The sequence below is a fragment of the Triturus cristatus genome, chromosome 4_2 (assembly GCF_964204655.1).
Source record: "Triturus cristatus chromosome 4_2, aTriCri1.1, whole genome shotgun sequence".
NCBI classification, from domain to species: domain Eukaryota; kingdom Metazoa; phylum Chordata; class Amphibia; order Caudata; family Salamandridae; genus Triturus; species Triturus cristatus.
This window is the reverse complement of record NC_140586.1, coordinates 267,484,909-267,512,329: the sequence shown is the minus strand read 5'-3', so window position 1 is coordinate 267,512,329 and position 27,421 is coordinate 267,484,909. Positions and strand designations below refer to the sequence as shown.

At 44.8% G+C, this 27,421-nt stretch overlaps 1 protein-coding gene across 1 annotated transcript in view; it reads left to right on the top strand.

Annotated features, from left to right (window-relative positions):
* Window positions 1-1,606: 1,606 nt before the first annotated feature.
* The window catches only part of LOC146833606 (cytochrome P450 2D15-like), a 565,139-nt gene continuing 539,324 nt past the window's right edge, over window positions 1,607-27,421 (top strand). The window contains exon 1 of the mRNA XM_085601485.1: window positions 1,607-2,378. Within this exon, the coding sequence (XP_085457611.1) occupies window positions 2,169-2,378 (210 nt within the window). The 5' untranslated portion in view covers window positions 1,607-2,168. The remainder of the gene's footprint in view (window positions 2,379-27,421) is intronic.

Sequence of the window (27,421 nt, the reverse complement as noted above, 5' to 3'; positions counted from 1 at the left end):
TCATTTTATTATTCCGATCCCCAAAACAAGACTTTCTAAACCCTCCCTCTGATTCTTTCCCCTTCACCCCCTCCTACTCATCCCCCTCCACCTCCCTTTTGCTCACCCCAAGCCTCCTCCTACTGCGATGAGCTCCAAAACAAACAAAAAAACATTAAAAACACAAATCTAAATCCTTCCCTTCCATCTCTCCACTATCCTTTTCAACCAAAATAACAGACTAACATGCACACCACTCAAATTGGTTTCTTATTTCACTCTACTTATTCACCACTAATCCTTTCTGGGTTCCGGAGTAGCGTGCTACTTGCCGAAAAAGCACTTCAACACCTCATCAGGGGTAGCAAGCACTATATAAAAGCAAACGTTTTTACCTCTTCTACACCTTTCTCTATCCTTCTCAATCCAAATAAATGACTAACATAAACATATCCATCACTCAAATTACTTTCATATTTCACTATACTAATTCACCACTAAACCTTTACGGATTTCAGGGTAGCGTGCTACTCGCCAAAAAGCGCTTTGATGCCTTGTCAGGGGTAGTAAGCACTTTATAAATGCAATTACAGTACAATAGAATACAATTATGAGTTTTTAAACTGAAATTGGGAATAACTGCTTGCACCCAGATTTACTGAGTGTTTTATGAGGCAGTATTTTCCCATTTTATTGAAAACATGCATATATTTTCCATCTGGTCTAAACAGGTGGAAAGACTATGTGTGACTGCTGTGTGGGATCAGGGGGTTTTGTGTTGGGGCAATGGTTGCGCCTGTCCGAGGGGGGGGGGGCATTTTATGCTCCCCAAGATAGCTTCAGTGGGTGGATGGACTCTGGGCAATACTGCTGCCCTCAGACCTTTTCTAGCAGCAATTGAATTAAGCATAGATGACTGTAGGAAGTTGTGCACAGGCACCTAATTGACTCGTCCCGTGTTTGAGATTGTTTGTTAGTGTGATGTTCGGTGTGAATTGATATGAATTGATACCTGTAGGTTTGTTGCTCTGTCTATATATGGGCATTTGTGTGTAATCTATGTCTACATATTCAGACATTATGCAAAAGCCAAACCTATTGACAGGGCCACTGGAATTATTCAATTGCGTGGAGTTTTTTTTCGCATAGTTATGGATTTGCTGCATTTGCCAAATAATCCATTATCTACTGCACAATCTGCAGATTTTAACACCAAAAAGTGTGTTTCTAGCTCAAATGGTTCAAAAGTTACTAAAAATGCAGCGAAACGTGTGGCTGTGCAAAGGTTAACTGGTCGCCCTATGTTGCTTATTGCTATATTTGGCTGTTAAACTGGTACTATTAAGGTGCAACCAATGCCCAGTGTTGATGTGTAAAAAATGAGAAAATATTAAAGTAATATTATCACATTATGTGTTGTTACATCTTTTTTCTTGCTGAATATTATACTCAACTCTGCAGCATAATTTGGCTCTCCCCTGCTGCGTAATTCCAGTGGCCTGCCTATTGGCTGTGTCACAGCTTGGATCGCCAAACATCAGGTGCTGACACGCTTTTAATGACTCAGCTGGTTTACACCACCCCTCCTCTTTCTTTCATGTGACGGCCAATGTGTGAGTAAAGCATCAGTCCAACAGATCACATGCCTGCAGAAACACACAGATAAATAAGGAGAGGAGCAAAGAGGGACAGGTAGAGGCGGTGAATAACTGGAAGGACACGGAGGTGAGCAGAGGACAGGAGAGAGAGGAGGCTGAAAGGTAGTCGCTACATGTACTTGGGAGGAGACAAGAGAGGCGAGGAAAGAGAGGAGAGGCTAGCAGGCAGAAGCTGCATTTAACTGGGGAAGACAGACGGGGAGAGGAGGGTGAACGATAGAAACTCTACGAAATTGGGGGAGCGAGGAAGAGCGAGAAGAATCGATAAAAGCGTGGAAGTGAGTTAATTAAAGTGGAGAGGGGCGGCGAGATCTGTAAACACAGTAAGATGGACCATCTAAGAGAGAGAAAGGCATAGAAGTGGTGGGGGCAATAACATCTACAAGGAGAGGGCGATCACTAGCAGACTGTGCTGGTATTTTGGCGCTCAACTGAATATTATAAAGGCACTGACATTTAAAACACGGTGCGAGAAGAAAGGAACGGAGAGACAGAAAGTGTACTTTTGGTAGCGAGTCGGAGGTAGCCAGCATGAGTCTCCTCTCCGCACCCTGGTCCCTCCTGCCCTCGGGTACCTTCCTGACGATGCTGGCCCTCTTCTTCACCGTCTTTGCGCTGATCCTTGATTTCATGAGACGCCGGAGGAGTTGGAGCCGCTACCCACCCGGACCCACCTCCCTGCCCTTCGTTGGGAATATTTTGCAGGTGGATTTCAAATGTCTCACCAAATACTGTAATCAGGTAAGTCTGGGTTCAGAGAAGGCTTTTAGCCAACGTATGTTGTTCGAATGTGTTGTAAAGTGTAGAGTAGGAAGAAGAAACATTAATAGCAACGCAAGCAAGCTATAGCAGAAGGGCGAAACGAAGCGCTACCTCTCTGTCAGTTGTGGTACTTTATTTTTTTATGATGGGTTCCCACTGACGTTAGAACGCGCCTGTAATAAGAACATTGCGTCACAATTCGCCTGTAATAATGCGCCATACGCGTGTTAAGACGTCATAATGAGTCGTGCTCAATGAAAGCACAGGTCCGAATGCTGCTTATCTCAGAAGCTGTGAGGGAAGGAAGCGGCAGCTGCCAGAATACAGCTCGTGCGCCGTAAGCACAACTCGGTGCTAAAGAAAATACCACATACTAGTGTGGCACGGAGTTTGAGCTCATGTGCCGGAGAACAATGTCACCAACTTCGAGCCTGACCCTGAGAAAATCGATTGCGGGCTGGGCCAAACGTTGCTATAAAAGGTATTTCAGGTGCACGTGACGTATAGAGTGGGGAAGGGGCAGAGAGACTGTAGAGAGCAGTGAAACAAAAATATAGTTATCACGCGGTTCCAAGTAATTTATGACTTTTTACGTTAATACTGACTTTTTTCTAACCCACAGCAAATTGAATTCTGGTACATGTAGCTTCACTTCATAATCTCAATAAATAGGTCTCGCCTTAGAGAGCTATTGACTTTGGCAATGATTTTTAGCCATGCTGTGCAGCATGGCAAAAAAATAAATAAAAAAAAGAACTACGACGTGGCTAGAGTTAAGGGTTTATATGGGGGGCTGGGAGAGCAATCTGACAACAGAGGGTGGAAGGAAAGGGCTGAGGCAGCAGTTAGCATTGGCGAGTGAGCAGGAAGGTCTGGGAAAGCAAGCTTAAGGGCTGGTAAATCAGACTGACAACCAGGGCCAGACTGGCCTTAGCGGGCACCGGGTGTTTCCCCGATGGGCCGCCAGGTTGGGGGCCGGATTTGGGCCTCTAGTGGGCTGTTTTTGTTACCGGGGGGGGGGCCAGCAATATCGCACCCATGTGCCAAAATCGGCCGGAAATGGCCCTAGCAAACTGCTCGGCCGCAACCCCCCCTCCCCCCGTCCCACAGGGGGGCTGGACGAACAGTTGGCCAAGGCCCGTTTCGGTTCCCAGTCTGGCCCTGCTGACAACGCAGGTTAGGCAGGAAGGGCTGCGTAAGTAAGCTGACAATCGAGGGTGGGTAGGAGAGCTGGGGAAGCAACCTGACAATCCAGGGTGTGCAGGAAGGGCTGGGGAAGCAAGCTGACAATGGAGGGTGGTGGAAGGGGCTGAGGCAGCAGTTGGCATTGGAGAGTGAGCAGGAAGGGCTGGGGAAGCAAGCTGAGGGGCTGGTAAAGTAGTATGACAACGTAGGTTAGGCAGGGAGGACTGGATAAGTAAGCTGACAATCGAGGGAGGGTGGGAGAGCTGGGGGAGCAAGCTGGCAATGTAGGGTGGGCAGGAGGGGCTGGGGAAGTAAGCTCAGAGGCAGGGAGAGCATCTTGACAATGGTGGGTGGGCGCGGGGAGCTGGGGAGCTAAGGTAACAATGGTGGATGGGAGTGCAAACTGAAAACGGATTATGTAAGAGCAAGCTGACAATGGCGGTTGAGGGGGAAGGGCTGGAGGAGCAAGTTGACAATGAAGGGTTGGCAGGAGGAGATGGGAAAGCAAGCTCACAACTGAGAGGGGTGGGCGGACGGGGCTGGGGAACCACACAGACAATGGAGGACAGGCAAGAGGGATGGGGAAGCACACAGACAATGGCAGGCGGGAGGGGTTGGGGAAACACACAAACATATGGGCTGGGGAAAAATACCAGCAACGGAGGGTGGGCGGGTGACAATGGTCATGGGGATCAAACGGAGAAAAAGGTGGTGGACAAGCAAAACCAGCAAGAGAAACTGGGAAGGGAGGAAGGAAGAACGGCAACTCAGGGAGGGCATGAACGTAGAACACAGAGGGGGGAGAAGTGCACAAGTGAGACAGCTGAAAACACACAAATACTCTTGTGGTGTGCTTTAATAAGTAGCGCCTGTAAAATTAGCAGTGGCTAGACACAAGCCAATGCTCCAAGGGAGGGTCAAAGACAAGACGAGGAAGGAAATCCTTTGGAAGCTGATGAATTAGAAGCAAGGATATGAGTGTGACACTGAAGCGAACAAATGGCAAATAATGGGTGGGCTCTAAGACCACTGTCAGATGACGATATGTCTCGCAACAGAAAGCATATATGCAGCTTTAGACGAGACCTAAAAATAAGAAGGACTAGTTGAAGATGTCACACAGGACTTGTTGACACTTGGTGCTTTTGGAACATGGATATTTCTAAAAGAGGGAGGGCCGTGGGAGAGGGACAGCGAGGAGAACAATTATGAATGTATTTAGGAAAGAATGACTGGGATATTTGTATTTGTGGAGGCACAAAAGTCTATTGGAGAACAAAGAGTAGGAGGAGACAGCAACAAGGGCCATATCATGACAGACTTTTCCAGCACAGTGCCGAGCCAAGTGCCGGTTTTATGCAACCACGGGGCATGAAGTAAATTCAGTTAACCCATTATTTCTCTGAGTTAGTGCCAAGACTATAAAGGTCATGGGTATGCATGCCTTCACAAGTATAGAAAACAAGTTAATGTTATAACCAGGACATTGGCAAAATCGTTCATTCAAATATAAGAGTCCAGACCACGTAACTTTCAGTGGTGTGGAGAAAATGTTTGCTGCTTCCAAGCATTGCCGTAAGGGTGAAATCCAGCTTTGCAGTGGCTCTTCACAGATGACTAGTGCATAAATAATATGCCCAAGAGGCCACTGAAAATATAAGGTTATGCACTTGTCAGTCAGTGCACAGGTCGGTCCATGACTGGAGTAAAATTCCGAAACCACCCTTTCCTTCAAAAAGTGCCACCCTCTTGGGATTAATGACCCAAACCCCTTTTAGCATACCTGTCATTTTAATCATGGCTTTCAGCCACCAACTAAATCCACCACTCTGTTGACCTAGTGCTCTTAATTAACTGTCCTAGACATGCTGGTCTTTCTTTCTTCTTCTAGAACTATTGATGGAACTCTATCTTCCCGAACCCACTGTTCCTCCTTCTTTTCTCATCCTATTTTAACCAGTCTCAGCCCTCAGGGGCTTTTGGCTCTTAGGGCCAAATATGGCATTGGGCACCTGCATTGAGCAAAGGAACGAATACCCGCCCCTTTTTTGAGGTGTAGAAGATTAAACATATGAGTCCTTAAAAACTTTGGCACCAGTACTTGTACCCCATTTGAATCCTGCAAGGGAAATATCTTTTTCTTTGTGGCTACTAACTGGGGTACATTCCTCAGTCTGGTGAGCCCTCACTCCTCTAAGTTGTTAGATGAAGTAGCAGTGAAATTCACAGAAACATTTAATACAATACCTCTTGACTGGGAACAAGGGGGTTTCTGAAATATTAGGTAAACTGATACATACTCCATTACAACTTCGCTTCCAACAGGCAAAATCATGTATTATGCCTTGTAAGGAAATGCCTCTTTTTGCATGATAATCCCCATACTTTTGTGCTGGTGCTGCTGTGTTTTCGACTTTGAAAATGCACTGCGTCCAGCCAATCAGACCACAGTGTCAGTCCTCTGACTCATAAACGGTATATGTCTAATTGGCTCACCCACAATTGGCATACGTTTACTTACTTATAAGTCCTTAGTATATGGTACCAGTTGTACTAAGGGCCTGTAAGGTAAGAGTCCCACATAGACTTCTGCATTTATTGTGCCACAAGTGTGGCAGAGCCATTGCAGACTGAAAGAACGATTTTTAAACAAACACCAAACCTTCCTTTTAATATCTATAGGTCACCCCTAAGGCAGGCCTACGGAGCCCTAAAGACAGGGTGAATTATATGAAAAAGAAGGACATGTGTTTATCAACCTTACATGTCCTGACTGTAAAAACCCACCATTGCTGTTTTTACTGTGACAAGGCTAGCAGCCCTATTGGCGAGTATGCAGATACACGCCAACAACTCTGCAGTGCTAGCTTCCAAGTGGGACTACTAAACATCGTACTCCAGGCTATCAAAAGAATCATTGCATTAAACCCAACTTTTTGCTCAAGTCAGTCGATTTTAGTGTACCTATTTCACAAATGGGAACTTTGGAAAGTGATCACTTTGATGCCCAAAGTTTCCAGTAGCCGTTTTTGGTTGCACACAGCTGCTGTGCTTGAGACAAACTGCCCTCCTGGGTAGAGATGAGAAAAAATCTCAAGAAGAGGAACAAAGGACCTCAGAGGGAGGAGATGTGACCTCCTCCTGGCAGGATAGCCAAAGTAGGTGTGAGCCCAAAAGGCGAGCTTCAAGGTGGAAGCCACTTTTGAAGGGCAAATGGTAGTCTACTCAAAAGGGACTGCTTTTTTTGTTTCGGCAAACATTCCAGTGTTTCGGACAGAGAGGGAGAAACTGTTGTCAAACCATTTTTTCAAGAGGAGTGTATCCCCCTAGGGAGCCACACCTCTGGGTTGGACTAGGAAGCTCCACACACTGAGGGAAGGGTTATGTCATGTTGGGAGTTGGCAGCATTGTACATTATGGGCCAGCTGGATGCCACACTTTACAGGAAGTCATCATCAGGAGGATGGGGGACTGGTAGCGCATTGGCTAGTTAGTTGCCATATCCCCCTAGGCTCATAGTGGGCATAAAAGTGGCACTTTTGGCACCCGACCTCAAATAATTTGTGTACTGGAGTGAGGACCAAAGAAGGACATCCCTGCTGTTCCCTGTTGCATTTAGTCACCCAGCAAGGAAGTTATCTTCAACCGAAGGAAACTACTGGTTTTGCTGTAACCAGAGACCAGTAGACCAGTGACAACTGGCCTAGTGCTGGACTTCACCCATACTCGTGGCAGATTGACCCCTGAGGCCAAAGTTCCCCCAAGCTCAAGGACCAAGATGCAGTCATAGGAAGACCCTCAAAATCGTTTCAGCATCCTCAGCATTTTTTTAGCATCTTTACAACCTTCAGTGGTTCACTACCTGTGTGCTGGTATACACTAGGGGCTACTGGCTACAGATCCTCACAAATCTGCTCTGCTAGTCTTGTTTCCCTTCCCTGACGTAACCAAAATAAACAATAACTATATGTAACACATACGTGAACTTCATGCATACTAGGATTGATATCAATAACTCAATATTTATAGCAAGCGCACCAAGAGTCTCACAAAAATAAAATCTCTTCCTCATTATGAAATGTACAAAGCTAAAGTGTGGAACGGATGGCTGCGTAGCCATAATCTGAGTTGGAAGTCAGCTGACTACTTGTGGTTTCCCACGCACATTCCCAATTTCCCCAATAGAAACTACCCAATAACAGCCAGGCTATGCAGGCCAATTGCACTATTCACTGACATTCCCAAGGGATGACAGGCTTCCTTCTTTATCCTTAGGGTCACCTTGCTTTGTGGTCTTTGCTGGAACAAGGCTGATTGTGTTATCCCCAATATCTGAAGCAACGCAAACTAAAAATAATATCCTGTAGCACCTGCCACCATGAGAACTTGCATCCAGGAAAAGCTCTCCACTGAGGACTATACTGACTACGCAAACTCCTCTACTCCCTACTCTTCTTAAAAATGTTAACATATTTCCTTCATTAAATGCACATGTAATACATAAACAATCTGTGGGCCACCTTGACAAACCCCGCCCCACCCCCTCAGTTACCGTCTTTCATCAGGTGCTACCCTCTCCTTACCATCTATCTCTAAATACCGTCTCATCCCCCCCATTCATTTTACTGGTCAGCTTTTCAACAGCTACTGGTTTGATGCAGTTCTGCAAACCCTCCTATGAATAGCTTTATTCATTCTGAACCAAGCCTAATGATGCTCTGGTATGTCCCTTGGTGAAAGGTCTCTTTGAACCTTTCGCCAAGTTCCCTTTAACAAAATCATTGTCCCTAATGTTATTGATGAGCAAATATAGGGTAACTTTTGTTGGCCCTTTACACCATTTTGGGTATCAATTTCTCCCCTCCAATGCCACCTTCCCCATGTTAAGGACGGTTAATTTGTTAAAGCTTCTTACTTCTTTTCTTACATGTGGCTATTTTCTGCCTACTTTCTGGACCACTAAGACCATGAATGCCCTCTATTCTGATGTGAGAGGCCATGATCCTTCAACATCCTTTAACCAGTGTGTGTGCAGAAAAACAAGCTTGAGACTTATACATGTTGATGATAGGAAGGGGGTTGGGTATGAAGCAAATACCTATTTAATGTAGTGAAAAATACTTCCATCAGGCCATCTATCTGTCTTGGACTCTTATGTTGGAGCCCTTTTCCCCTTAAGAATAATTCCCCAGTATATACTCCATAGTTCCCATCTTGCTCAGTCTTAGCATCATCTTGTTGTGCACAACATTTTTCTAACTGAATACTAACAATGACACCCGGAGACACATAGATAGTTCGCCCGATGCCCCCAGCCAAATGACCTTACTCTTACCCACCTGATCTTTCTTTGATCATTACAAAACATCCCCTTTCTTTAACCAACTTTCCCTCTGAGTTGTAATTCCCCATAGAACACCCATGAAAAATATACCCTGAACAACATTTTCAATTTATTCCACCATGACTCTAGTGACACGCTTTATATGAACCTTAACATTTCAATTGCCATCAATTTTCTCACCCTTCTCTCTGTTGATCTCCGAATCTGCCCCTTTGTTTTTAACAGGGTTATTCTCACACTTCTCCCATTCTTTGGTTACTTAAGCATAATATTCGCATTCACAGGTACTTTGGGGCCCATGGAGCCACAATGCAAAAAGGTTTCATTACAGCTCAGGCTCAATTATCAGATTTTCAAGAACAATTATCAATCTGACTATGTAAGCATCATTAGAGTTGTGTCATTTTATGCATGTGGAGGCCAAGGGCTTTGTCTTGTGAAAAGATCTGGTGTTAGCCAGGCTTTAACTGCAAACCAGAATACAAATCAGAGATCAGTTGCGTGCAAAGGCTGTTGCCATTGAGACGAGGAACTCCTTGGTTCAAGTTTAACTTGGAACTAAAAATAAATGCCTACCGCATGTTCCTAACCATTTATGTGTTTGGTGTGTGAGGAATTGAGTTGTTGGTTTAAGAGGGTGTGAGCCCACCTCAAAAACAGCCATAATCCTTGTCAGTGTGAACCACAAACAGTCACTAAATTAACATATGCGTAACCCTCTGGTAACGTGAAACAAAAGCAGTCAGGCATAACTTAGGAGCAATGTGCAAAGTATTTATGCAGCACAAAACAGCCATAAAGTGAAAACACAACACAAGAAAAATCCCGTACCAATTTGGAAAAATAGACTGAAATTCAATAAATATTTGACACAAAAATGACAAAATCCAATCAATAAAACTGGAGATGTGCAATTTGATAGTTTTAATGTAAGGGGTCCTGCTTCCCGGGCCGTGAGAGCCCGCAACACTACTGCCACAGCTGCAACTGGGACTCCGTCCCCCAGGAGTCTCTGTGCCTACCAGTAAGGGGGAGGAGCCCCGCTCGCCTACATCTGCGCCGCAGGCATCCCGCAGTGCGGGTTCTGCTTCCCGGGCCATGAGAGCCCGCAATACTACTGCCACCGCCACAACTGGGACTTGATCCCCCAGAAGTCTCTGTGCCTCCCAGCGAGGGGGAGGAGCCCCACACGCCTACATCTGCGCCGCAGGCATCCCGCAGTTCAGGTCCTGCTTCCCAGGCCGTGAGAGCCCGTAACACTACTGCCACCGCTGCAACTGGGACTGGGTCCCCCAGAGGTCTCTGTGCCTGGCAGCGAGGGGGAGGAGCCCCACTCGCCTACATCTGCGCCACAGGCATCCCCAAGCACAGGTTCTGCTTCCTGGGCCGTGGGAGCCCGCAACACTACTGCCACCGCCACAACTGGGTTTCGGTCCCCCAGAAGTCTCTGTGCCTGCCAGCGAGGGTGAGGAGCCCCGCTCGCCTACATCTTCGCCGCAGATCTTACTGGTATGATTGTACAGCTATCACACGATAAGGGGGAAGCATAGGCTTTTTGTCTTACATGGAATGATCGTCATAAGCTGTATTAGATACATTTCTATAATACCAACTTTTCTTCCAAAGGTGAGTTTCATGGCCTATTTGTGTTGATTGACAAGCTTGTGGAGAGAGAGGCTCGAGCGGATTTCCCTTTCAAGCTGTTGGTGGCAGGGGACTTCAATGCAAAATTAGGGTATCCTCTGTCCCTTTCATCAACTTCCTTTGAGCCAAACTCCCAAGATGCGGACCATAATATGATGGATGCTAGGGGCGGGCCCTATTTTCCTATTTACTAGAACAAGGTATGGTTAATAGGGCCCCTAAATTGACAGTCCAACATTTTCCTACTTGTATAGGACGGTGTGCAGGAAGCGTTATTGATTATATTTTTGTCACCTGGAGCATGTTTCCCCTTATTAAAGACTGTGAGGTTCTTATTCAGTCCTATAGTGATCACAATCCTATCTCTGCAAAGATAGTGCTGCCATGCATGGCAAAAAAGCCAAAATTTCCACCTACTGAGGCACTATCCACTAAGGACGCAGGGCGTAGGGTGGTATGATGTTCAGCGAACATGAACATCATAATGTCCCAGGTGATACCTATTAGTTCAGCCCTGGTGCTTAGCTGCAATTGTATGCCACTTGATTCAGCCCGCATTCTATCGAGTTTTAAAGACCTACTAGATAAAGCCAAAATTCTACTCTCTAGACACATTACCCAGCCACGCCTTCATGCACATTCTTGGTTTGACAATGCCCGTAGAGAAGCTAATAACATCTTACTCTAGACCAGATTGCAATTAGGGAAAGCAGGAAACTGTACAAGTTTCCCACAAAAAAAAAGAAAGTTAGTCTTGAAGGAGGAGAAGTGGGATCTAATAGTGGGTGCTTGCTGTTCCAAAGATCCCCAAGCCTTCTGGAAAACAGTACGGGCAGTTTTATCTCCCACCCTACCGGCTGATGAAGTAACCGTTCATATATCATCTGAGACTTGGGTGCTGCATTATGCTGGTCTCTACTGTATTGATTCTACTGCGATGGTTGTTCCAGTACAGTCGAACATAGTATGTCAAAATCTTGTTTTTAATGAAGAGGAAGTCCGAAAGGCAATTGATAATAGTAAAGGCAAGAAGGCCCCAGGGCCAGATGGAATTCCATTGGATTTATTTAAGGAAGATCAAGTATTCTGGACTCCGGGACTCATTGTAGTTTTTAACTCAGTTTGTAGAGAGGGAGTGCTAAAGTCTTGGCGTTCATCAGTCATAGTGCCTGTTTTTAAAAAGGGAAACATGCACGATCCCTAATGTTACCGACCGATATCCCTTTTTGGATTCCTCCATCAAAGTCATTGGGAGAGTTGTGCTTCATCGCCTATTGGACTGGATTAATGTCAACCATATCTTAGCCCCCAGTCAGTATGGCTTTAGGAAGGGGCTAGGCACAATCGAACAGTGCCTCAACCTCCATCTCATTTTGGCGAAATATAAATATGCGAAGGGTGCTTCAATTCATCTGGCCTTTATGGACCTGACCAGTGCGTTTGACTATGTCTCACACTCTCAGTTGTGGGACATTCTAACAAACATGGGAGTCGCTGTGGGGCTAGTCTCCTTTCTGAGGCTCCCTCATCATGATCTTTCTAACTCAGTGAGGTATGGTAATGCTAGAGAGTGTTCAGAGTCTTTTAATATCAAGCGTGGGGTGCGCCAAGGCTGCGTCCTTGCCCCAATTTTATTCCTCCTCTACACTAACGACTTGGAGAATACTTTAGCTTCAGTTGGGACTGAGGTCCCACAAGTGGAGAAAAAGGCCCAGCGCTACTCTATGCGGACGACGCAGTCCTTTTGGTAAGGAATGCCAATGGGCTAAGAAAACTCATTGCCAGCTATGTCAGTTTTATGAAGGACCTGGGGCTGGAACCAAACTATAAGAAATCTTTTATAATAATTTGTGCCCCCAAAAATGCTAAATCCTGTTGTCTGAACGTAGAGGGCAAGAGACTGGAGAGGGTTAGTTCCTTCCCATATCTAGGCCTGGAATTTGAGGAAGGTTGCACATGACACACTTGCATAAAAAATAGAATAATACAATATATGTGAGCAGTTGGGACGACTTTCTCCCTTGCAATGGCCATGGGTAAAAAGCCCATTGCCCCAATGTTAGAGATTTATAATCGTAAATGTATACCCATTTTAACATATGGTACGGGTATTTGGGGAAGCAGGGATGTACTTGCTATACAGATTGAGGAGAATAGATTTTGTCGTAGAGTACTAGGAGTGACCCCTCATCGCTGCATTTTTCACTCCATTTGGCGTTAGGTCTTGAATATGTTCAAGACACTATAAATGCGTCACCTCTAGTCGCTTGGTGTTCTATCTGGGCAAACGAAGAAGCTGAATTAAACCGGGCAATTATTAGAGACTGTTTAAGTTGTTCCCGAGGCCTCTTTATTCCTTGGCTCCAATACATCAAAACTTGCTTCATGGAACTTGGTTGTACCTCACGGTTTGAGCACCCAGAATCAATTTGCAAAGGGGAGCGACAGAGGGTGTTGGATAACTTCCGAAAGCACAAAGAATCCTCTAGGGAATTATCTTAAGTGTCCAAACCCACTGTCAGGGATTATTGTCTTATTTAAGAACCTCCCTTTAACGCCCCGTATCTTTTATATGTCAAAACATTTTACTAAAGGAATTTGCTGACCAGATTTAGGCTGGGGTCATTATCCTGGTTGATATGTTTCCCCTTGGGCCATTATTCTCCTGAAACTATGACTACTTGCCCTTGTGATGAACATTCGAGTCAAACTATTTTACATTGTGTGTTGTTTTGTCAATTTTACCTTCCGTTCACTAGGAAATTTTTGTTACCGCTCCTGCGCAGGTATACGTTTTCTAAATGCAAAGCAAGCTTGTATTTTCTCTTGCAACTTAATGACTGTGACGTTTGCTTAGTTGTTGCGAGTTTTCTGAAATGCACTTTAGCAAAAAGGAGTATGTTGTTTTAATATTTATGCATTTTATCAGCTCCTGTATTTGTTGTATTTGTATTGCTGCTATAATGCTTATTGTTGCTGCTAGCTCGTTTACAAGACTGATTCTAATATATAATGTCATTGGATTATACTTGCTGCTATTCAGTTTGCTTGCACTGTCCCTTTAGCTACAACCAAACCATTGTTTATGTCTGCGATATTTTGTATTTTAAATGGAATTTGTGGTTTTTTTTTATAGGAGACTGGTTTTAATGTTGATTAATATAATGTGTACCTTTTATGATCTGTCTTCGGAAGTTTGAATAAAGAAATAATTGAATTGAATTGAATTGATTAATGTAAGTAGAGCACCTAAAAGAGAAAAGTGCCAACTGCGATTACCTGATCTTGCCGAACCGACACAAAGTCACACATTCAGGCCTATCACATTGGAGTGTTCGGCAGGATACAGGGACCAGGTTAGTCCCACTGAAAATATTATTTTATATCCCTGATGGGAGCATTGAATATGTGATGTTACAACGCGGTCTTTAGACCGCGGTATGTTACATCGCAGTTATTACAACGCAAGTCGTTACAATGACTTGCGCTGCAGGGCGCTGGACTTAGGAATAGTATGATTTACTATTCCAACTCCAGCCTATGTAACAGTAGGGAAGGTGTTGGAATAGTAAATCATACTATTCCTTAGTGTATAGCGCCATTAAGCGCAAGTCGTTGTGACGACTTGCGCTGTAATGACAGCGTAAGGTCCTTTGCGGTGTAAGGTGCTTTGCCGCGAGCATTATGTCACGCTGCGCCGGTACTGTTGTTTCATCCCTTATGTCTCTTTTCGCCTTTCACCAAGTTTACTTCACTAAAATTGTCATAACAAATAACACTGATAAGCAGATTTACGATAATATCCTTTTCCTTTCACACCATTTTTAAGCCTACTCTGTTGCCCTCTCAGCCAATAAAAATCCTTTATTCAGACTTCAGCTGCATGACCCTTTACGTTTCTGCAAGCAGTAGTTGGTTAGAAAAACAAGCTTTGGAATTTCTGATGTTGATGTTTTGAAGGGGGTTTGGGAATGATACAAATATCCTTTAAAAATATATTTTAAAATTACTTCTGTTTGGGAGTCAATATTCAGCCCTATCCTAGATGCCTCTGTTGCAGCCCTTACCCCCAAGGAACAGTTCCCCAGTATCTTCTCCACAGCCCCCAACTTCTTCAGTCATTTTCTCAGCAGAATGCCAACGATGACTGTGAGAGACACAGAGATAGCTCTCCCAGCGCTTCCAACTAAGTGACCTTACTAGTCTGTGATCATCACAACTAATCTCTCATCTTTTACAAAGTTATATAGTCACCCATCATCTAACTCTGAAATAATGTTTCTTCTCCCTACAAAATGCCCACAGAGCATCCATACAAGAGAACACCATAATCATGTACCACTTAGATCCACTCACCTACCCCAATATCAACTTCCATATGAATTTTGAAAGTTCAATTGACATCAAGTTTCTCAGCTTTTTTTACATCACAATTCCCTGATCCAGCCTTTAATTCCCATTTCAACAATTGTCTGCTTCCAACTGCAACAATATGCACTGTAAAATGTTATCCCGCACCAAATTCCCGCACCAATTACTTGAAATTATTACTGGGCAGTCCTTTCTCAAGAACATTTGACAAAACTCTTGCTAAAAAAATCCTTATTATTTCTGGAAATCTCTGCTCATCAGTCCTCCTTACCAGCCCAATATGCAAAAATTACAATCAAGTCCCATGATAACGTTTCCTGCTGAATCCTATCTGTCAGTGATCCATTCCTGTATCAGCTGCAAAATTCTCACTCTTCAGACAGCTGCTGATCTTTCAGCATTTAAAATGGCAACCTCTACACTAGCTGCTTTCACCCATGAACGAGTCAATATTAATGTTTATCTGTGGGACATACTGTTCTCTAAATAGGGTGAGTGTCATACAACCCAAAATAAGAAGCCTAAGCATATTTCCAACTTTCGAAAAGGCTTTGAATAGACTTAAACTGCTGAAAAAGAGGTGAAGAGTCAAATGTATAAATTGTTTCCCTAAATGTAAGTTGGGTAGAAACTTTGAGGGTCATTTATTATATGCCTGGAGGTCTGTCAAGATAGCAGGTTGGTGAGGCCATCGCCTCTGCCTTCCTAGCAGAAGTCTGCTTTTCACACATAGAAAGCCCCTCCATGCAATGAGGGATCTTTTTGCCTTCAAAGGAGCCATTGTTGTGGCAGCACCAATGAATGCAGTGAAGCTTTCCAAGCGGGTGCCATATTTATGCCCACTCTGTAAACGTTTTTTTCCAAGAATAGACTCCAAAATTGAGAGTTTAAAAAAAACAACAACAACCAAATATAGTGGATCTTGCCACTCAAGGAGTGAGGTCCATGCGTATGGGCGCCATTGCACAATTTTCCAGCTTGGAGCCACCATGCCTTTTGTGTTGGTCACAGGTAGGAAAATCTAGTGGTGGTCATTCCGCCCTAAATGGAGCAGGACAACCCTCACTATGTCCTTGCCGTCCTTTGGCAGATTTGCCATAAGTTAAGGATTTCTGACATTGGAGCCAGCAGAGGCTTCACTGTCAGAAAGCCAGCGCCACTCTTGACCCTAACTAGAGACGGGGTAACTGTGAATATGGGATTGTGGGAGAATCTCTGATTTATAGTGGTGCACATGCTCTGCCGAATTATAAATGGCCCACACTGTTTTTGACAGGGCTGTTGTGGCAGTGAACCCACATTACGTTTTTTTTAGGCCTAACACAAATACTTGGGGGTTAGGGAAATACAAAAAAGTAAAAGAGTTTTAACGCAATCTTCAAGCTCAATTATCAGATTTATAAGAGCAATTGTAAATGTCCTTGTGTCCTCGTCCTTAGAGTTGTATTGTGCTCCAGTTACAAGGGAAGTGCACTTTGACTGGCGCCGAGGTCTGTAGTTACATGGGATTAACCAGGCTGTAACTGTAAACCAGTAACCCTATCAGAGAAAGGCTTCTTGCAAAGACTCCCGATGTACAAGTTGAACTTGGAAGGAAGAGTAAATGTTGTTTGAGGAATGGATGTTCCTAACCATTCACTTTATAGATTCGAATATTTACCAAAACTAGTAATAGAACATTCATACAACCCCTTCTGGAGCTTATAAAACTGATTTTAGCCTTTTAGGATTAGCATGTGCCAAATTGTAGGGAATTAAGGTCACTGTAGGGTTGAGGTATTGGAAACATGTGAACTGCAAGCGATACGTTCAGGTAGAGGCCACCATTGTGGGCAGTTATTATGAACTTGTCAAGTTTCAGTGGTCTTTAGAAACACAGCTAGGTGAAATATATATGCTGGAACACCGAGAATGCTGGGCCTGTAGGATTTCACGCTTGGCTTAAGCTATATATGCAAAGGCATAAATAAGCCTTGAGACAATGCTGCGTTTTTTCTGTGTTTTTTTGTACAATGCTCTGCTTAAATCTTGCCTTTTGTCTCCTTTTCTCTGCAAGAGGATTACTTAGTTTGCATTAAATCATATGAAAGCCAACTTTAATGTATGTGTCGTGGCCCAGTTGTATGCATAAACTGCTGTGCAGGAAAACACCTCGAAAAATAAAGAAAAATGTAAGGATTCTATTCTATTTCACCTCACATTTAAATCTGTATTCTTTTAGATGTGGTAACTAATCTTTCAGGATTTAATATACATCTTTCAATTCTGATGTTTTTAAACAACTTTCTTATTGAGACGGCAGATATACACACAACTAGGAACGTCTGTAAGCAATACTGTGCTCATATTAGTAGAAGGTTGTAGACATAAAGTGTATACAGCAGAATCCCAATAATAAGCACAGATGAGGATTACCAGAGGAGTAATATAGCTAGGAATTTGGATCAGTGTGCCTTATATTTGAAGTGATAAGCCTATGACAGCCGCGACAGGATGGTGAAAGTCTATGCCTAGCGTTCCTTCTCACAAGCCATGCCCTAACATCAAAAAGCCCAACACTCTACGAACTTTCACTGTGGCCCTTTTCATAGTCAATGAAAAGTGACCAAATTGCCTCAAACATGCCATACTAGCACCTGGCTGTCGAGATTACATTTTCCATTTGTACTAGATCCCATATTTTTGAAAACGAAAGGTCTATTCGTGGCTTCAGAGGTAGGATCTAGCAATGCTCAAGATGAATCTCATTGACAATATAATTTTGCTTGTCCGTGAACTTAGCATGTTTGTGTCGTCTCTTCGGGGAGCAACTAGCAGGATACTTATCAGATCAGGTGGCAAGAAACATTGATTATAGTTTTGATCGGTGAAAGCATTTCTTTCCCAAAATTCTGGGCAACAGTCCAGGTCTACCACATATGAAGCATATCCTTATAACAGTTGAGCCAAAAGGTTAATGGCACATTAGACAACGTTTTCCCTATCCTTGGTAGAGGAGGGCACTATCTATATGATACTTTAGATGAATATATTAAATTACAAAGCGCCTTAAGACCGAACGGAGAACATCAAAGCGGCCGTGCGGCCGCGAAAGTGATCGTGATGGCGATCAAGCGCGGCGCACGTCAGCGCACATGCACTCAAGCTCTAGGCCGGCCATGGTAGCATTTTTTAAGGCCTCACTAAAAGTCTCGCCAGACCAGCACATGCGCTGGGTCAGGCGACACCTAAAAAGTGAACTAGGTTTGTATGACCTCTCATTACCTACCAATGCAACCTGGCCCATGTTGAGACCGGGTGTGAATTTCGAGTTGCCCAAAACTGATCTCATAAGTGATAGATGTTTACTGCATAATATTTGTTCGTTAGTGTTTTGATGCTGTACACTGCTTTGCAACCCTTTAGTACGAATACATGTGGACGTGTCATAGCTGTATTCTACATGATATTGAAAGGGTGTAAGGCTGGATCATTTGTGATCCAGGAGAGGATAGACAATAACTGTATTGGTTGTTCCCAATAGTCTCTGCTAATAACCACTAAAGTCAGGGCAAATTGTATCAGGGATATTAGACAACCTTGGTAGGTACCTATCAACTGGGTCAGTTAAGGTGAGCGATGTTTATCGACTTCCACCCGTGCTGACAAGCACAAATAGTTGGTTATAGGATTTTAATAAACCATGGGCATGAGGTGTTCGCCACTTTGGGAAGGATTCTCACAGAGGTGAGATACTGGACTAGACTTATGTATTTATTCATTCATTCACTTGCTAATACACTACTTGTTTTAGTTTCGTCAAATGTAGTTTCCACTGATGGAAACCGTGCAACATCCTTCCCTGGAAGGCCCTTTGCTCCCCACTTTTTCTCTCCCACACAGGAAGTGTTGTCCGTTGTGGAGCTGGCCACCTACCATCCCCAGGGTGCTAGCATCCTCAAAATCTTTCCTATCTAGTGACCTACCATATTTTCCTCACTTGAGAAACATAGAAGACATGGCATAGCCAGATTTGTATTTCTGCAACACTAAGGGGTATATTCACAAGAACGTGTGCTAAACATCACCAAAAAATGTTAACGCAACTTTACACATCGCAGCCTATCGCAGGAAAATAACCCAGTGTCAACGTGGAATTCACAACAAGGCGGTACCATGCGATAGTCTGCCGGAACCGCGGACAATGTCTGCGATACAACTACCTCAACGGACATAAAAACACAAACCACAACACCAAAAAAACTGCGATGGGCCTAGGCGCGAAAAGAAAACAGTGACAACGAGCACGAGGGCAGCAATACACACACGTAATGCGGGAAAAAGCACAAGAACAGCCTATGGAAAATGCCACAGAAAAAAAACATCAACAGCGGAGTACCACGGATGCACCCTGACTGACTACAGAGGACAACATGTACACCACAGCATCCAAGCACCATGGAAGAACAGAACCGATAGCCCCACCGCATTAAAGAGACCAGTGGCAGACAAATCAGAGCCACAGGAGCGACTCGCCCACCGTGCAGCATACGCACATAAGCAGAAGTGCACCTCGACATTGACAATGTCCCGGTACAAACAGCAACCCCTCCACAGGAGAACACAGGACACTACAGGTTCCGCAAATGTAGCGGGGTGATGTGACATCTTCTGTCCTTAAGATAGATGATTCTAGCTGCTTGATTCTGAATCAACTGAAGACGGTGTCTCAAATATAATGGAATGCCAAGATAGAGGGCATTTCCATAATCATTTTTTTTATAGGATAAGGCCAATCACAATTTGAATACTGGCCTCTTTACTAAAGGAACGTCTGATCTTACGCAGATTACGGAGTTGGACAAAGCAGGCAGAAGTAACTGCGCCAATTTGGGCACTCATAGAGAGGTCAGAGTCGATGTGAAGACCCAAACTCTTTATCGCTGGTTTGGGAATTGGGGCCGCATCTAACTCAGGGGGCCAGTAGGCGAGTGTCCAATGAGTAAGTTTATTGCTCGGAATGATTATCTCAGTTTTTTCGGAGTTGAGTTTTAGTTGCTTCTTATCCATCCAGGCTTTTAAATACATCATAGAGCTCCTAACAAAATCTTTGCATTCAGTGGAATTCTCCAGAGTGAAAATCAGCTGCATGTCGTCAGCATAGTTAAAGATCTTTACCCCCATCTGCCGAAGACTCCAGATTTGGGAGTGTATTTAAACATTAAAAAGGATCGGCGAAAGGGAAGAACCCTGTGGGACATCACAACTCATTTCAACAGTGTTGGATTTGTAGGGCGAGAGCCACACCGATTGTTTGCGGTCCTCTAAAAAGGACCCAAACCAGTCCAGTGCCGAGCCCCCAAGACCCGGTGCGGCAATACGGTCAAAAAAACTTTTGTGGTTCACGGTGTCAAATGCTGCAGACAGGTCGAGGAGGATCAGGGCCTGAGTGTGATCAATGTCAGCCTGTCCTTTAAGATCATCCAAGAGGGATAGGATCACAGATTCGGTGGAATGCGCAGGGCAAAAGCCTGCCTGGTGAGTGTCCAGAAACTTGGACGCTTCTAGAAAGGAACTAAGGTTGCTACATGAGTTTCCAGTAATTTTGCTGGAAACTGGAGTAGTTATATAGGTGTATAATGTTCCAGTTTTTTGGGATCTAGACCCTGTGTTTTTTAAGTGGAATGACTACTGCTTCCTTAAAAGCTGACGGTACGATTCCTTGGGACATAGAAAGATTAAGGAGCTCAAGGATGGTATCGGGGAAGGCCCGGTAAATTGCTTTATTTATATTAATGGGGCATTCCTCCTTAGGGGAGCCAGATTTGACCTACGCTACCAAATCCATAAAAAATTTCCTGTCTAGCATAGGAAAGGTATCGAGAGAGAAGGGATTCAAATGAGCCACACTGTCTTCAATATTATTATTATTATTATTATTATTATTATTACAAACAATAGAGTTTTTAATTTTCTTTATTTTTTCCACGAAAAAGGAATTCAGATCGTTGCATAGTTCCTGGTTGGCCTCAACGGGTGGAGCCACGCGGCTCGGATTGGAAAGTTCTTTCGCAATCCTGAAAATTTCCTTAGAGCTATTGTCAGAGTTGAGTACTTTATTAGTGAAGAAAACTCTTTTAGTCTCCACAATAGCTATTTTGTACTCATGTAATTTTGCTATATATTTCGTTTTAGCCTGTGCTGAATACAATTTCCGCCATTTCCGTTCGGCTTGGCGTACATGAAGTTTTAAAGTTTTCAACTCCTTTGTGAACCATTTAGATGCTTCATGTTGCCTAAGGCGAGAGTTTTTTGTCTGAAGGGCGGCATACATGTTAAATGCCTTCCTTTGCCAATCAGTGATCTCTCTTTCCCTGTTGTCTAAATCTCATTCAGGGGCAACCTGCTCACAGGAAAGAGTATCCAGGAGTGCTTTCAAGTCAACTCGATTCCAGTTTCTAAAGGTGCTTCTTGAGTGGGATAATTGTTTCAATAGTGACAAATTATTCAAATGAAAACTAATGATGTAATGATCTGACCATGCACATGGTTGAGTTACCAAGTTATGTAGAGTAACATTAGTAGACCACACTTGGTCAAGAGTATGGCCTCTAATGTGCGTGGGAGAATGAATATGTTGGGTGAGGTTGAGGCTGGTGAGGGACTGCGTGAGTTCCTTAGACAAAGTTCTCTCATCTACTTCATTAGCCCAGTAGTTTAGATCACCCACGACCAGAACGTTATTGTAATCTGTAGTCAAAGACGCAATATGATTTGCTAGAGCTTTGGGAAAATCCGGCATCGATTTGGAGGGTCTATACAATACTACACATAGTAGAGTACTGTTGTATAGATCCAATTTAACTACTAAGGAATCAACTGATGGCATTTCAAAGTGAGGCTTGGTATTAGCGGTTAGTTCTTTTTTAATAGCAGCAGCCACTCCACCCCCTCTTTTTCCTAGGAATCTGTCAGTATGAAAAAAAGAATAATTGTCAGGAAGGGCTGCTAAAATCTCAGGGAAGGATTCCTCCGTGAGCCAAGTTTCAGTCAATAGGAGCATGTCTGGTGAATCAGTAATCAATGTGTTATAGATTTCTAGTTGAAGTTTCACCACAGACTAGCCGTTTGTTCAGACCTGCGTTCGTAACAATTGTAGGCAAAGCTACCGGGCTTGTGAACTGTTCACCTTTATTTGTAGTGTCGGTGTAAGGTCTAGGGTTAGGATTTAGAAGCTCCAGGTTTTGCAATTTTTGTACCAGATGATTTTCTAGCAATTGCACTTTTATGGGTGCCATGTTATTAAGACTAGCAGCTGAGTAGCTATATTTTTGGACAGAATAACATGCCCCGTGCTCCGGCCTGGCGCGGACGGGCGCAGACGGGTTTGCCTTAGGCGTGCCTTCGGCGCGCCAGTGGTGCGCTCGCACCGCAGGCATGGATTTATAGCCTGTGCCGGCGTCAAGGGCTCCGCCCCCCTCCCAGCTGAAGTCTAACCTTCCTGTTGGCTAAGAAACGATGCAGGGAGTGACCTAGTCACTGACCCGGCAACACAATAATTCAATTCAATTACAGTGAGTGAGCAGGTTTCAAGTTTTTAAAAAGCGGCGAAAGTGCAAGTTTAAAAACACAGATTATAAAGAGAAAGTAAGCAGTGTCACGAACAAGGTCTGCTCAGACGCGCACTCGTGCCGCAGGCATACATTTATAGCCTGTGCCGGTGTCAAGGGCTCCGCCCCCTCCCAGCTGAAGTCTAACCTTCCTGTTGGCTAATGAAAGGTGCGGGGAGTGACCTAGTCACTGACCCGGTAACACAATAATTCAATTCAATTACAGTGAGTGAGCAGGTTTCAAGTTTTTAAAAGGCGGCGAAAGTGCAAGTTTAAAAACACAGATTATAAAGAGAAAGTAAGCAGTGTCACGAACAAGCTCTGCTCAGACGCGCACTTGCGCCGCAGGCAAAGATTTATAGCCTGTGCCGGAGTCAAGGGCTCCGTCCCCCTCCCAGCTGAAGTCTAACCCTCCTGTTGGCTAAGGAAAGGTGCGGAGAGTGACCTAGTCACTGACCCGGTAACACAATAATTCAATTCAATTACAGTGAGTGAGCAGGTTTCAAGTTTTTAAAAAGCGGCGATAGTGCAAGTTTAAAAACACAGATTATAAAGAGAAAATAAGCAGTGTCAGGAACAAGCTCTGCTCTGATGTTCTTCCGGCGGATGACGGACACTCATGGCGCACAGGGTTAGTGGCATTATGTGTCGCAGGCCTGCTTAATGGAATTATGCCACACTGATCGAAGGGAGTCTGGTGCTGTGGCCGCTGCCACGGACTTGGGGTCACTGCCATTAAGGACTCAAGACACTGTTCCACATGTGGGACCTACTGGTCCGAAGAGGACGCCGGTGGAGCATGTCAATAAGTAAGGAGTGATGTGGGCCAGTGTCGGGGGGGCCAGCGATGGACTGCCGAGGCTGCTGAGCTCGCATGACTGGGGCCTGGAGGTTGCACCAGCACGTGTTGGGCCCGCTTCGACACACGACGGTGTCGGCAGCTGAGCAGTGTGGCCGTGGTGCGCTGGGGCGGTTAGGCCTGGTCTGTGCATCAGCGTCCTGGGGTGCAGCTGGCGCACAGGGTCGCAGGTCCCGCTGCTCATGGCATCGACCTTTTGGCAGGCCGTGTGGCTCTGCACTGTCAGTGATGTTGGCATTCCCGGAAGTGGGCCACACCCTGCGCAACGGGGTTTGCCACCACACCCCTGCACAGCCCTGGCGTACTCAGGGCCAATCCACTACGCTGAAGCACACAGGGGGGGACGCAGCGTGCGACACTTCCGCAATCTGTTCCTTAGCCGGGGTGACATTGCTGCTTCCACTGCTCACTACTCTCCAGTCACCAGCAGTTGTTGTCTGCATGGACATGTCTGTGGTTTGCATACCCATGTCTGTCCTGCACATCCACGCCTCACTTCTCGTTGTGTACATTCACATTCATGGGTCACATGCATCCTCGCACATGGCTGCATTCCGCATCTCCACACGTTCAGCTGTTGTGTGGCTGTGGTGCCATGTAATGTCTGTATTGAGTGCAGGGGTAGCCCAGGATGACCATGGAGTGATGTTGTCGTGTCTGGTAGGTGGTCGTGTAGTTTGACATGTTGTATGTGGTTAGGTCACGTGTGCATTTCCACAGTTGTGCATTGTGTGTTGGTGGCTTTGGGGTGTGTGATGTGTTGCTTTGACACTTACCTACAAGCAGTCCCGCTCCAAATGTGTCATCCAGGAAGCGCTGGTTGATGATGGACTGTCGGAAGATGAAGGAATCATGCACACTACCTGGGTAGTTGGTGACGACATTGGTGAAGAGTCCCCGGTGGTCCACTATTGCCTGCACATTGATGGAATGCTGATGCTTTCTGTTGCGGTAGTGGTGTTCAGTATCCGCAGGGGGCACAAGTGGGACATGTGTGCAGTCAATTGCCCCCAACATGGCCGGGAATCCGGCTATTGCGTAGAAGCCTTGCTTTGTCTCCAGCTGTTCCTGCGAAGTGTTGGGGAAGTGAAGGTACTGGGGTATGAAGCTGAGGATGGCATCCAGGACAGGTGTGATGAACTTTGATAGGGCTGGCTGTGAGACCCCTCCAACTCTGGCAGTTGTTGGTTGGAAGGTACCAGAGGCCAACAGATGTCACACAGCCAGCAGCTTTGTCTGCGGAGGGAGGTTGGTTGTCCACTGTGTTGGTACCGCCAGCCTGTGGGCAATGTGGGTCATGATGCGGAGGATGGTTGTCTTTTTGAGCCTGTAGTGGGCAATGACTTCTGCGGGCGTTAGGTCTGTGAGAGTGGTGCGTTTTCGGTAGGTCCGCTGTCTTACTCTGCGCTGCCTCTGTGGTGGTCCGGGGTGGGGGGGCGGGTCCGGGTCCAGGGGTTGGTGGAGTTCCTGAGGGTGGTGGCGGTGGGTGTTGTGGTCCTGTTGGGGCTCCGAGCTGCATGATGAGTAGCTCCATGACGTAGTTTGTTCTTCTGGTGTGGCTGTGTGCGGGGCTCCGTTGCCTACTGCAGGGAGTCGTCCGTCTTTACACCTGCATAAGGCAGGTGTTAAATACCTGCGGCTAACGCGGCTTATCGCGTGGTTTTGACTCGCATCGCGGATCTGGCAGTTCGTTGTGAAAGTGGTGTTGTGGTTTTTTCGTGTGTTTTTGCACGGGAACACCTACTCTGCATCTCATTAGTGTTAGTTGGTGGTGTCCACCGTGATGTTAAATTTTTGGGCAGTTATCGCGTAGATACTGGCGATGTCTGCAGTTTTCACCGGATTGTGAATGGGGTGTTAATTCTGTTTCCACTTTTGGTGCGTTAATGTGGGGATAAATCGGCGATAGCTCCTTGTGAATACCCCCCTAATTCTATTAAATTCTAGTCAGCCTTCTCAAATACGTTTTTGGTGTCCAGAAATATAACTTTCTAATATGGCTGTCTAACTCTAAACTTCAATTTTACATAAAGACCACTCGATCTGTGTGGGTTTGAGTGTGAAGTATCTCCTCTGTAGGGGTGCCAACATTTCAAAGTATACTTTAGGGTCAAAGTTAAACAGAGCCAACTCGAAACGGTGATGAGGGGCAGAGTGCAAAAGGTGAAAAAATGATAATTTAAAGTGAAGGTTGAAAACTATCTATTTAGGGGCAACAATTTTATTCTTCCTGCCTAAATGATGGTGATTAAAAAGCAAGTGGGTATAGGGTTGGATATACCCTATCTATTGACCAACATGTTTCTGCCCAGGTGACATAGCTGTTCATGGCATTCGTCAGGATCAATGAAAAGTCTCTCTGCAATATCAGTGCTCAAATCATAAGAAATGTATACTTAGGCCTCAAATACTTGACCTTCCTACGGACAATCGTTCAACGTAATAGGTCAATGGGCTCTGAAAAACAACAAAATATGTAATAATATACTTCAATTAATATTCACCCATGTGACCATTGCCCAAACGGTGGTAAGAATCATATAGTTGAAAAAACTTAAGTCTTACCGAAAGCATACTTCGTGTGTGTCAACTCGACCGACTTCAGAGTCTTACATCACGCTCGATATGCTATTCAAGTTAAAAATGAATGTACTCTTCTGTTTATAAGGTCTAGCTCATAGTACAGACCATCATATAGGACACACCTTCTTAGTTATATTGCTAGTGTAAAATATTATTGCTTGATGTAAAATATTCTAACCAAACACGACAATTAGCTGTATTAAATCAAATGCTAAATACTCTATCACGAGTAGTAACGCACTAAATACTATGGACCATGCGATTAAAATTGCGATGGCTGCCATCCCTAGTTGCCTGTCCCTTGATAGAAACTCATACAGGGAACACTGACAGCTTAAAGGGAGGTAATTGTACCAGCAATCGAAAGAACGATCGTGTGATCGAAAGTGTTACCTGAGCAACGTAAATGAGGCTTAACATAAAAACCCAAATTCTCAAAAGTAGCTTACTTGAACTTCGCGTGGCACTGCTTCACGGACTCTGCCGGGAGTAACGCGTAACTAAAGCGTGTTTGTATTTATGCGGAAGTGTTCCGAAAGGCGAATCACGTGATTGCGTGCTCAGCGTAACTACGTGTGTATACAACGATCGTGATGGGTACAAAAACGAAGTACAAAACACACAGCCCAGGGCGCTAGAAATTGTTTGACTGTCGACGTGTTAAATTATCAATCATCAACATGTCAGTATATGTATTTTGTATCGAAAACATTTGGCATAAAGGAATTAGAACATACAACAGTTGCTTAAGTGGATTACGAGAAAATACTAATCACGTGATCTATGTTGTAATTTTTTTAAATATAATCCCTTTATTGGAATGGCAGATATTGAGGGGTATAGAAATAAAAATAATGAGGGGTGTTAGACCTGTCAGCCCTTTGGGTGGTCCCTCCTCATCATTATTTATTTTGTCCCACTTTTGCCTCAAACCCTGTTAGAATTTTTCCTTTTTGGGAACCACCAGACTTTTTAGTGTTGATGCAGGGTCAGGGAGCCATTTTCCCTACCCCTGGAACTTCTGTCTGAGGGCCTGAGACACAAAATGGTGGCCACCCATTGTCACCTGTGACATCACTGGAACCTACTAGTACCTTCCAGAACATTCTAGAACCCTGGGACAGAGGGAGGCAGGTTTGGAATGTTGGGAAACCATCTCAGGTTGACAGTTGGCAGTTGGCAGTTGGAAGGCAGCAGTTGGCACCTGACTGGTGAAGGGAGAGCAGCAAAAACCTGAAGGAGGAAGGAGTGAGGCAGCAGGGGTGGAAACTTGTGCCTGGAGTGGGGTCCATAAACCCACCCTTGATACTAGTCCCTACTGACTGAGCCCAACCTGGAGCCCTGTGCGGGATAAAGTCAAGAAGAACCAACACAAGGACCTGAACAGCCGGAACAGGCCTTGGAAGTGAAGAACAGCAAGTTCCTGACCTGTTTATTGGTTTCCCTG